The following is a 13,070-nucleotide window of genomic DNA, read 5'->3' as shown; positions in this document are numbered from 1 at the left end:
GAGGGAGCTCACTTCATCACACGACACTTTGGTCTCAAACTGTTGACCTGCCAAGTTTGTCATCGTCAGCACCAGAGTCTTAACCACTAAGCCACTATAATTAACAAAGCACTAATATGATGAAATAATAATATTTGTTGCTATTTTCAAAGGCACTGTTGAGTAACTATGATCTAGAATAAAAACAATGCATGTTATTACATAGTGGGAAACATCCTATTTTCTGAAAATTGAGCTTTACCACTGATATTCCAGAGCTTATCATTTTTTTCTTCAGAGATAATAACATGTAAATAAACATTAAATACAAGCGTAATATACAAATATGCTGTTCATACTTAGTAAATTCAAAGGTTTCTATATGCATATCTTCAGAAATAACAACAACAGAGCAGAACACTGCAAAATATTTGATTTTGAGCTGAAATACTTTTATACATCAAAGCATACTGCATTGAAACCATACAGAAAGAACTTTAAAGTGCTGTTCTTTGAACAAAAGTATTAAAGTAAGTCACAAAACTATACAGCAATGAATGGGAGGTTGTGAAACTCTTAAACACTGAACTACATTAACCACTGCTGTTTTTACTATAATGTTTATTTAATCTTCTCTCTTTTTATGTTTCAAACAATTCACCAAACCTGGGTCTGTTGGGAAGGTATCATTGTGAATGTTGTTTAATTAACAGACTTTATAACATATTTATAATTTATATTATATTTACTATGTGTAGAATTCTGTTGCTTAGTTCCAAATAGAATAGAACCATTGAATCAGTGGTTGATTCAATGGCTCTACTTCAGTCAGTATTAACAACAGAATTCAATCCATTATATTTAAGGTTCTGCTTTCGTATTATCTCAAAATTCACAAAAAGCTATGGATGGCTGTTAAAATCATGGAGTGCCACTACACCTGATGAGAAATCTGTACTTAGAACAAGAGGTTACTGTTAGAACAGAATATGGATAAACAGAATGGTTCCCAACTGGAAATGGAGTCAAGCAAGGCTGCATTCTATCACTCTATTTGTTCAACTTGTATACAGAAATATCATAAGAAAAGCAGGTTTAGACTCAGAAGGAGGAGGAGTAAAGATAGGAGGAAGGAACATCAACAAGCTTAGATATACAGACAACACTATATTACTAGAGGAAAACATCACACACTTGGAACAAATTCTAAGGAAGGTCAAAGATGAAAGTGCAAAGACAGGCTTAATGCTGAACATAAAGAAAACAACAACAAAAAATGACCATGGAATAAAGACATAAATTCAACCAAGACAATGAGGAAATCAAAAGAGTATGTAGGATCAAACATTAATCAGAATGGTGACTGCAGCCAAGAAAACTAGGAATGGGAAGGGCAGCGTTGAAAGAACTAGGCAAGATCCTAAAGAGTAAAGATATACAACTGAGCACTAAAGTTAAAATTGTATAAGCCACTGTATCCACCATCACCATGTATAGATGTTAAGTGTTGAACAGTAAAAAAAGCAGGTAAGAAAAAAATCAATTCCTTTTTAGATGTGGCGCTGGAGAAGACTACTGACGATACCATGAACAGCCAAAAAGCCAAACAAATGGGTCCTTAAACCAATCAAGCCTGAACTCTCCCTGGAAGGCAAGATGATGAAACTGAGGCTTGTACTTTGGCCACATCATGAGAAGGCACAACTCACTAGAAAAGACAATAATGCTAGGTCAGATAGAAGGTAGCAGAAAGTGAGAAAGACCACATGCCAAGTGGATAAACTCAATCAGGGATGCCACAGAACTGAATCCAAAAGCGTTGAATTTCTAAAAAAAAAAGAAAAAAAAAAGTACCAGGTTTTTGACTAATGTCATTGTTATTTTTCTCTCTTCTGTTATTATTATTATTATTAACCTTTATTTATGAAGCGCTGTAAATTTACACAGCGCTGTACATACAATCTTTTTAGTTAGACGGTTCCCTGCCCTCGGGCTTACAATCTAAAAAGACATGACACAGAAGGAGAAGGGAGTGGTGGAGGGAAAGGGTAAGAGGTCCAGCAGTTCCTCTCTACCTCCGAGGCCTGGACCAAGGCAGATGGACTGGAGGGAGGGCTTGGCTTGATAATGGATGGTTAATCTTCTTCCAGGGAAAATACATACTCTCAAGTAGGGTAATACATATACAGTACATAGCAATAAAGGAAATGGTTTGATAAACAGGCACCAAAAGAACACCAAATAGTAAGCGACAATTATGCAATGCCTGGGAAGGCTTCTCTGAACAGGATGGTTTTCAACTCCGTTTTGAAGCTGGTTAAAGAAGTGATGGCTCTTGTTTGCAGGGGAAGAAGGTTCCAGGAGTGAGGGGCAGCAAGTGAAAAGGGGCGAGTCCGGGATGGGGCAGAGGAAATCATGGGCTGGGACAGCAGACCTTGACTACCAGAACGGAGGGCCCTGGTGGGAAGGTGAGGAGAAAGAAGGTCTGATAAGTAAGGAGGGGCCAGTCCATGGAGGGCTTTAAATGTCGACAGCAGGAGCTTATACTGAATGCGGAAAGGGAGGGGGAGCCAGTGAAGGGATGCCAACACAGGAGAGATGTGGTCAGAGCGGTGGGTGGAAGTGATAATGCGTGCAGCTGAATGCTGGACAGAGATTAAAGGACGGAGGTGAGAAAGAGGAAGCCCAGCCAGGAGGACGTTACAGTAATCAAGTCGGGAGATCACTAGGGCATGGACCAGGATCTTGGCAGTAGAGGCGGAGAGATATGGTCGGATTTTGGCAATATTGTATAAAAAGAATCTACAAGCCTTGGCTGTGGTCTGGATCTGAGGGATACACGACAGAGAAGAGTCAAAGATAAAACCAAGACTGCGGGCTTGCTGGACTGGTTGAATAGAAATGTTGTCCACAGAGACAGAAAAGGAGTGTTGAAGAGTGAGCTTAGGAGGAAAGACAAGAAGCTCCGTCTTGGACATGTTGAGCTTCAAACGCCGATGGCGCATCCACTGCGAGACAGCTGTGAGGCAAGACAAAACTTGCTGTTCAAGCCTTGGAGAAAGGTCAGGGGCGGAAAGATACAGCTGGGTGTCATCGGCATACAGATGGTAGGAAAAGCCAAGAGAGCTGGACAGTGTGTAGAGAGAAAGCAGAAGGGGACCCAGAACAGAGCTGCATGATTTATAACATCTTTGCCTGATGAAAAAGCCAGTGGAGCTTCAAAAGCGTGCAACATGTGTTTTGTGCATTTCAGCTGACCCAATAAAAGTATCACTGTTTTGTGGATTTTGCATGTTATTGTACTTTGCTAAATGGCCAACATGGCTACCCCTGCATATGTTTTCTGGGTGTATTGATATTGCACTTTAGCCACATCAGGGGACGCCTAAAGAGAGGTCCTGGGGCATGACCATTTGAGTTTCCTACCTCCAACAAAGGTAAAACATTTTTCTAAAAAAAAAATGGACTATACTTGACATGTTTTACCAAAACAGCACTTAAAAATGTTTCCTAATGCAAAAAATATGGAGGGCTTCTTTAGAAATTCAGTGCTTTCTACCTTACAAAGGAGCCTGTATCTTCATAAAGGATGAAGGCAACTTGGATCTCAAGAGGAGCATTCACAATTACTGAAGAATTTAGCCATTTTAAAATTGTCACAATGCACTGAGCCAACATTAGTCAAGAATTTACCTCCTTTGTCTTATGAACTCTGTATATGCAAAAAAATACCTTCTTATTACAGTCGTTTTTGCACCATTAATATAAGGTTTATTTTTCTCTTCATTTTAAAAGAGAACTCTGACTCTGCAATATCACAGCATTGAAGAAGCGTGGGATAGATTATAACTCCTCATCTAAGAATAGAGAGACCGTTGCTCAAACAACTGAAGTCAGATCCCATGCTTCCTGCCCTACAAACATTCCCATGGCCTTTACCTCTCTGGCTTCAGAATTCTGTTATGAGAAGGAGAAAGGATCTTGATTGGTGGACAGTTTCTAGGGGTGCTAGGACAGTCCTCAATGATACCTCCAACATGGAGGGAAATTTACACCAGCTTTGGAGCCAACACAAAAAGTTCTCTTCAGTGGTGGCTTGTGGACTGAGCAGAAGGCAACTCATCTTAGTAGAAGACACCTTCTGTTCAGTCCGTGCCCACAGAAAAGGAGTGAGGGGGGAATACAGTTCCTTTTTTTCTTCTTTTCTGTTGGAGACATAACAGCAGAGATGAAAATCAGGAGCTCCAGGGTCACTGTCCAAATCAGCAGACATCACTCCTGTTGCCTTTCCAACCTGCGATTTACTGAATATATACTGAACTGGCAGATTTCTCCATCTCAGTGTATGAATAACCTTTGAGATTAATAACTAATCTTAAAATGATTACAGATTACAACACAGTCTTTTGATAACCACTTAACTATCCTTAACTCCAACTCTTAAGTTTTTAACTGGTTGCTGATATTTTCATTTAAATGAATTTTGTTATGGGCTTCATTAAACATTTCCATGTGAAAGTTCTTTATAACAACCAAATAACATTTCCCATATCTCAGTATTTGAAACCTAACCATATTATTTATAATCCATGGAAGATATCACATACATACCATAGAATACTATATAGACCTTTTTCCATTATTTCCTTGATCTTTTCTTCTAAAAATCTGAGTGGATCATCTGGGCACATAATTAATAAACCACATAACAGGGCCTGAAAAGAAAAACCCACACTTGAAGTTCTGATAAATAAAACACGCACATATAAAACACTACATAACTATAGAGAACCAGTATAGTGTAGTAGTTTGAATGCTGGATTACGACTCTGGAGACTAGGGTTTGAGTCTCCTGTTGGCCATGAAACGCACTAGGTGACTTTAGGCAAGTCACATGCTCTGAGCTTCATGAGAAGGCAATAGCAAACCTGAAAACAAATCTTGCCAAGAAAACCCCATGACAGGCCTTAGGGTCTCCATAGGTCGGATATGACATGAAGGCCCCCAACAACAACAACAAAATATAAAAGTATAAAATAATTTTAAAATGTTATTGCCCATGTAGATTATTGCTAATGGCAGGTGAAAATGTCATTTTCCAGATATTACTGGATTCAAACACCCAGTAGCTCCAGCCCTAATGTCTAGTGTCCAAAGGTGCTGGGAAATATAGTTGAACAACATTAGCAGGGCCACAAATTCTCCACCTGTCTCTTATACTATTACATTTTGTTATCTTACTTCTATTTTTAATGTTCTTGCTTATGTGTTGGTCAGTTAATACAGCATTTCATATCTTGAATTTAACAATATGGGTTCTGAATAAAGTCGCTGCTTTAAATGACATACTGATTCAATCCATCATTCAGCACTGTAAGTACAAAAGAAATTGTTGTTGTTGTTGCCTCCATCGTATGTGTTAAAGTTGTTTCCAACTGATGGTGACCCTAAGATGACTCAGGGATTTCTTGGCAAGATTTGTCCAAAGTAGCTTTGACTTTGCCTTCCCCTGTGGTTGAGAGAGTGTGACTTCACCAAGTGGGCTTCCATGACAGAGTGGGATTCGAACCCTGGTCTCCAGAGACATAATCCAATGCTCAAACTATTCAATTCTGTTTTGGCAAGGAAGTGGTATGATTTATCTGTATTCCCACCTACTGTGTACAACATTTAAAATTTACAATGTTCCTCCATAGATAAATAAATGAAAATCTCATACACCATGCATAGCTCTTCCAGTGCACCTTTTGAGTGTGATGGGAGAGCAAGGAGGGATTGATGAGAGAACTAGGAAGTTCAAGTGACACAACAGTGAGGTTTAGAGTGCTAGGAAAAGCTATGTGGACTGGTTTTATTTTATCTATTGAGGTTGGGGGAGAGAGCAGTGGGGAAAATAATCACAGTCTTCACATTACTGGACAGAAGAGGTTTCCGTTGCCTGTTTAAATGGAGGAGCATGAGTGGAAGAAAGTCTTAATATTGGCTGGAAGAAGCTGTTTCCTTTACCTGTTTAGAAGGGGGGCATGGGAAGAGGAAGGCCCTTATCACACGTGAGACTGGAACTCAAATCCAGAGCCAATCCAAAGGGAAGGAGAAGCAAAGTCAATTCACATCCAAGGCAATTCATGTGATGAATTACCACGCGTTAAGAACTCCTCTTGATTGAGTCTATCCATCTGTAATGTGGTCTTCCTCTCTTCCTAAAGCCTTCTACCTTAGCAAGTATTATTGTCCTTTCTTGTGAGTCATGTCTTCTTATGATATGCCCAACATACAACAGTCTTACTTTAGTCATCTTAGCTTCTAGAAAGAGTTCTTGGGCCCATTCATTTGTCTTTTAGATTTGTCCATGGTATCTGAAAACTCTTCTCCAGGCACACATTCCAAATGAGTTGATTTCTTCCTACCAGCTTCCTTTACTGTCCAGTTGTCACATCCATACATAGAAACAGAAATTAGAAATATATTGAAATGGACAATCCTAACTTTAATATTCAGTTATATAACTTTACGCTTCAGGATCTGATCTGGTTCCTTCATAGCTGCCCTTCCAAGTCATAGTTTTCATGGCATACCTAAAAGAGAAATCCGTGGAGAAGGAGGGAGGTCCAGCCATAGCAAATAAGACAGGCTAAAGGCAGTAGACCACATAAAACAATGGCACACTGAGGCAGTAAATCTTGTAAAAAGGCAGCTCGGCAGGAAGTGACATTTTTGGAGCCAATAACAGGTTAATGAAGCCAGCCGTGTTGGTTTGCAGCTGGCTCTATAAGAATTCAGCAGACAGCTTTGCTTCCCTGATGACAACAAGTTTCAATGCCATTATCAAGACTCCTTGTTTAACACTTCCGTTCCTCTTGAGCTCCGGCTGTTCATCTTGGTTTGATGTCTTTCTCTACTTCTTTTTGGGCTTGGTTCTCAGTTGGACTTCCTGCTTGATGTCAGGTTACAGACTGGATTGGAATTTGCTCCAGCTGCATGGACCCTGACAGTGTTCGCCTGACCAAAGAACTCTAGCTGGCCTTGGCAGATGGAAGGAGGCAAGCTCCGGGATACTTGGCAGGCGCATACCAGGACACTAGTCTTCTTCTGATTCCTTGACTGCAGTCTCCATTCTGATTAATGACTGAGCCAAGATATGGAAAATCTTGGAACTATTTCAATGTCTTCATCATCTACCGGACTTTAAAGTCTTGCAAATTATCTATGGTCATTATTTTGTTTTCTTAATGTTCAATTGTAAATCTGCCTTTGCACTTTTTTCTATGACTTTCTTCAGTAGTCGTTCCAAGTGTTTGCTATTTTCTGCTATCAGTATGGTGTCATCTTCATATTTTAAATTGTTGATGTTCCTTCCTTCAATTTGCATGCCTCCTTCCTCAAGTCCCAAGTACAGCCGGAAACCACAGTGAGGCCACGTCTTTTACAAAGAACTCAGCAAAAAAGGAGTGGTAAAATACCGCTCTTTTTGCTGGCCTGGTTCAAAACTGCGGTGGCAGCCTGGATCAGGGCTAGGCACGTTTGGTTGCTGCAGCCATGGCACAAATTGTGCAGCAGTTCGCTTTATCAGGTCCATCTGTTTCAGCCCTGTGTCAGCAACAGAATAGCCTGGCACTTTCCACTTCTTGCTCTCTGATCTCACATCCATCTTGTTGAGGTCTCTAACCAGCCTATAATACAGGACTACTTAAGTAACAAAGGAGATTATTTCACCCAGGAATCCTGGTGGGAGAGACCTGGCATCTAAAAGACAAAAATGTCCGGGCTGTAGACAGCCCTTTTGTACTTGGCAGGCCATCTGCAACCTGGACTTCTCCCACAGCTTTTCTAGAATGGGAAAATCTCATTCTTGAAAAAATCCCTTTGGAGAAATCCAGGTTGCAGTCAGGCTGCCTGAGTGGATATGGGCTGTCTACAACCCAGACACGGGAAAATGCGATAACATCTGTTTTCATCTTTTAGTTCCCACCTCTCTCCTGCCAGGGTTCCTGGGTGCAATAACCTCCAAAGCCTCTGGTAGCAAAGCTCTTTTTTATAAAGGCTTTTTTACACCTGGTTAGCTTCTCTTTCTTCCTTGTCCTCTGTCCAGTTCTACATTTTTAGCAGCATCAGCACTGAGAGAATGTTGTAGACGGGCTGGAGAAAAACATATTTTGGCATCAGCTTGCCGCAGTCTATCTGTAGTAAACAACGAAATAAACAGTGCTTTCAGCTTCAACTGGGAAACTGTGGGATTGTACTCTAGCTGTAGGCAAGGGTCAAGGTAAACTGAAACTGTCTTTGGAACTCTTTATTGAACGTGTGTGAACAGCAAAACAGGGGAGAGCAGATAAGTTGCCTCGCCACCATCACCACCCTTGCCACGCTGTTAAAAAGCATCCAAAGGGAATTTTTTATATACCGGTATATAAAGTAGAAGTTTGTGGAAGTAAAAGCTATTCCTGGATGCATTTTGGAAAAAGTTTTCAAGTGATCTCTAGAATGTGCAAAAAAAAAAAAGTGCTTACCTGCCTAAGGCATATCTGGCTGATTGATTTCACATGTACATGTTGTTAGTTTTGAATAAAAAATTTTCTTGATGACGTTGAATTGCTCTTTATTTCTTTTTCTGTTTACTGGCATAGGAACCTATACCTATTCCTTTGTGTTACTTCTGCATCTAGTAACAACTTTTCTGTTAAAGTACACATTTACTTCCTTAACAGGTATACAATGGATCCTTGATATCTGCTGGGGTTTGCTTCCAGGACTCCCCATGGATACCAAAATCTGTGGATGCTCAAGTCTCATTAAATACCATGTTGTGGTAAAATGATATCACTTATATAAAATGGCAAAATCAAGGTTTGCTTTTTGTAATTTGTGTATTTTTAAAATATTTTCAAACCGTGGGTAGTTGAATCTGTGGATAAAGAATCCGTGGGGATGGAGGGCTGACGGTTTCTGTGAACATGTTGCTGCATGCGAACTAAAAGGGGTCCTGCAATTCAGGCAGAATCACCCTTTTCCCTTGTGACTGCAACTTAAATTATAACATCCACTTATACTATGACTTTGAAGAGCAGGATTCAAAACCCTGTTTGCCCTAGGGACCCACTGGGTGAGCATTGGCAGGTCACACTCTCTCAGCCTTGAAATAAGGCAATGGTAAACCCCTCTGAAGAAACTTGCCAAGAAAATCCTATGATAGGTTCACCTTAGAGCTCCTCCAAATCAAAAATGACTTGGAGGCACATAACAAGAGGTTCAGATAGAATTAGCTGTTTCCTTTGTGACTGCAATTTAAATTATAACTTCCAGTTAACACTAAGACCATGGAGATCAGGATTCAAATCCCTTCTCTGCCATGGAGACCTACTGAGTGAACATGGGCAAGTCACACTCTCTCAGCCTCAAAAGAAAGCAAAGGCAAACTCCCTCCGAGCAAATCTTGCCAAGAAAATCCAGTGACAGAGGTACAAAACAGACTGCAGAAATAATCCAGTTTGAGACCCCGTTAACTGCCCTAACTGAATGCTAGGGAATTTTGTGAGCTATTGAGTCTTCTCTGTCAGAGACCTCTGGTGTCACAATAAACTACAATTCCCAGGATTCCTCAGCAGTGAGCCAGGGCAGTTAAAGTAGGCTGAATTATTTATGCAGTGTGTTTTGGACCAGGATTGCCATAAATCAGAAATGACTCAAAGACGTAGAATAACAATACACATTAGGCAAATGACAAGTAAAGAAACCCTTGCTTGCTTTAAAAGTTGGTTGTCTGTTTTTTAAAAAATGAAGATCTCACCAGGGTTTTGAGCCCAAAGTGTCAAAGTATGTACTATACTTTTAATGTTGTGGACTGTCCCATCTTTACTCCTCCTAGTACTGTATTTGGTTCTCTCCTCTAAAGCCTCTGAGCAGTGTTGCCAATAGTATAAAATTATTAAATATTATAGGTAGATAGAATATATATATATATATATATATATATATATATAAATTACATTTTTAAATGTTCAATTTTGCAAATCATAAACTGCTGTCTAGTCATAGGACTGACGTTGGAAATATGATATGCATGTGCTTTGTTGTTATTGTGGTGGTGTTTTAGGCAAAGGCAATAGAATTTGACTGGCTCTCAGCCTCAGAATGGCAATGGCAAAGAAAACATTGCCAAGAAAAGCCCCAAACAGGGTCCCCATAAGTCAGAAAGGTCTTGGAAGGCACACAACAACAACAACAACAAGCACAGCCACCTCTTCTTCTTTTGCAGCCAACCCTCCCTCCCTCTCTCCCTGCAGCAGCCCTTGTACCTCATAGATGTCAGGGATGGAGTGTTTCTTGAAATAGGCCCGAAGCTCGGGGCTGACACTGTGGAAGGTGGCCATGGCAGCAGGGCAGGGGGCTCCCTGGAGGCAGCAGAGGAAAGAAGGGGAGACCCTTCTGGGCCGTTGTTTCCCGCCACTTGTAGTGGTCACTCTCTGGTTGCCTAGCAACCAGGCCTCCACAACTGACCTCACTCAGGCCAGGCCCTGGCCTGGTCAGTCAGTTTGCAAAGGCCAAAGGAGGACTTGCTTGCAAAATGCCAGGCAGCGAAAGCATAAACAGGAGGGAGGGAGGAAGAGAAGATAGATAGATATAGAATATTATATAATAATAATAATAATTTAAATGTATATCTCTATCTATCTAGAGATATACCTTTAAATTGTTATTATTATATAAGATTCTATATCTATCTATCTTCTCTCCCTTCCTCCTGTTTATGCTTTCGCATAACATCAAAAATACAATAAATACAATGTAATGATAATTTTTAAAAAATAATCTTTATTGATTTAATGATAATAATCATCATCATGATCATTTATATCCCACCTCTCCATTAAGATCGAGGTGGCTAACAACGTCAAAATACAATGAATACAATGTAATGATAATGGTACAGATAGTGGGACAGAGACCTTCATTCATGGACTTCTTGTGCCAGTGGAATAGACCTGTGGGGTGTATATGGAAATGGCGTGGCCTGATGCCTCACTGTACACATATCTGCAGGTGTGCCAGAGTCAAATCCTATTTCCCCTTACTTCTTAGAAATGCAGTGATCCCTCCACATTCTCTGAGGTGAGGGGTGCAGGACCCTCAAGGAAGTGGGAAAACCACACATAAACCCCCCACAATCTTTTAACCTGAGAGAACACTTCTCTAGGGATTTCTAGGTCTTCCAGTGCAACTCTGCAATCATCATCTGGCAGACCTGGGCCACAGAATTGCACTGAAGGACCTACAAATGCCTGGAGAATGTTCTCTCTGGGAATCTCTAGGTCCTCTAGCACACTCGTCCCCAAACTGGGATTTCGGACTTCAGCTCCCAGAATCCCAGACTATTGTCCAATATGGCTGAGGCTTCTGGGAACTGAAGTCCAAAATCTCTTAAAGTTTGTGGGCCACTGCTAAGCAACATCTGAATCCCACTGGAAGACCTAGAGATTGCTAGGGAGAATCATAGAGTTGGAAGAGAGCACGGGGCCCACAAAGTCCAACCCCATTCTGCCATGCAGGAACTCTCAATCGAAGCAGCCCCAACAGATGGCCATCCAGCCTCGGTTCAAGAGACTCCAAAGAAGGAGATGTGACTTCTTGCCCAAGGGCACACAGTGGTGGGTTTATATGGTTGCGCTGGGAGCCAAGCCCTGCTCTCCAGAGCCATCGTAGTCATGCACTGAAACCACTAATCCACACTGCCTCTCTTCCTAAATGGCTCCAGACCTCCATAGTGGAAGGAGCCAGGCAAAGCGCTGCCAAAGCGAGTTACACCTCTTTTCCTGCCGACGCCATTTCAAGACTCGTTCCCTTCAGGGTTTCCTCTTTCCTCCGCCTGCCTTTGCTGAGTCCCGCCCACTTTCGCCCAAACCCGGCCTCTCATTGGCTGAGGCGGACGCCGGTCACGCAGCTCAGTCTCCTGATTGGCCGCTCTCCCTGCCAGTCAGGCTTGGTCCCGCTGTCGACCTGAGCCCCTCCTCTCTTGGAAGGCCGCAGAGGCTTGTGGGAGTAGGAGTTTTCGGTCTCCCCGAAGACTGGCCCGCCGCGGTGCTGGCGAACCACAATTCCCAGAAGCCTCTCTGGCGTTGGGAAACAAGAGTCTGAGGCCCTTCGATTGGACCTTCGCGATGGAGACCCCATTTGCGAGTTGTGATCTCCTTCCTGGCTCTCCGGAGACCCCTAACACTAACATCCAAGTCACCAACAAAATTATCTATATGTATGTATAACTGGGAGGGGTTGGACTCCATTCCCTTCACCTGTCCCTTCCTGCGCTCTGATTGGCTGTCTGATAGGCCCTCTAAGTGTCGTTTCCTAGAACGTCACATGACGCTCTAGCCTTATGCGACTCCGTGGTTGGACCTCTGAGACGAACTCCTAGAACGTCGCCATGGAGACGTTCTAGCCATATGCGACTCTGCGGTTGGACCTCTGAGACGAATTCCTAGATCGTCGCCACGGAGACGCTCTAGCCCTAGGCGACTCTGTGGTTGGACCTCCGAGACGAACTCCTAGATCGTCGCCATGGAGACGCTCTAGCCCTATGCGACTCTGTGGTTGGACCTCTGAGACGAATTCCTAGATCGTCGCCACGGAGACGCTTTAGCCATCTGCGACTCTGTGGTTGGACCTCCGAGATGAACTCCTAGAACGTCGCCACGGAGACGCTCTAGCCTTATGCGACTCTGTGGTTGGACCTCTGAGACGAATTCCTAGATCGTCGCCACGGAGACGCTCTAGCCTTATGCGACTCTGTGGTTGGACTTCTGACTCGGAGACGCTCTAGCCTTATGCGACTCTATGGTTGGACCTCCGAGACGAACTCCTAGATCGTCGCCACGGAGACGCTCTAGCCTTATGCGACTCTGTGGTTGGACCTCTGAGACGAATTCCTAGATCGTCGCCACGGAGACGCTTTAGCCATCTGCGACTCTGTGGTTGGACCTCCGAGATGAACTCCTAGAACGTCGCCACGGAGACGCTCTAGCCTTATGCGACTCTGTGGTTGGACCTCTGAGACGAATTCCTAGATCGTCGCCACGGAGACGCTCTAGCCTTATGCGACT

At 42.5% G+C, this 13,070-nt stretch overlaps 1 protein-coding gene across 1 annotated transcript in view; it reads right to left on the bottom strand.

Annotated features, from left to right (window-relative positions):
- The window catches only part of LOC149312415 (F-box and leucine-rich repeat protein 13-like), an 81,340-nt gene extending 70,930 nt beyond the window's left edge, over positions 1 to 10,410 (bottom strand). Inside the window, exons 1-2 of the mRNA XM_089524593.1 lie at positions 10,272 to 10,410; positions 4,591 to 4,694 (exon numbers count right to left, since the gene is read on the bottom strand). Of these exons, the coding sequence (XP_089380719.1) occupies positions 4,591 to 4,694; positions 10,272 to 10,346 (179 nt within the window). The 5' untranslated portion in view covers positions 10,347 to 10,410. The remainder of the gene's footprint in view (positions 1 to 4,590; positions 4,695 to 10,271) is intronic.
- Positions 10,411 to 13,070: the final 2,660 nt, after the last annotated feature.

This window comes from Sceloporus occidentalis, unplaced genomic scaffold (assembly GCF_023333645.1).
Source record: "Sceloporus occidentalis isolate IW3139 unplaced genomic scaffold, rSceOcc1.0.p SCAF_5, whole genome shotgun sequence".
In the NCBI taxonomy this organism is placed as follows: Eukaryota; Metazoa; Chordata; class Lepidosauria; order Squamata; family Phrynosomatidae; genus Sceloporus; species Sceloporus occidentalis.
The sequence above is the reverse complement of the archived record's forward strand: the minus strand, read 5'-3'. Positions and strand labels throughout refer to the sequence as shown.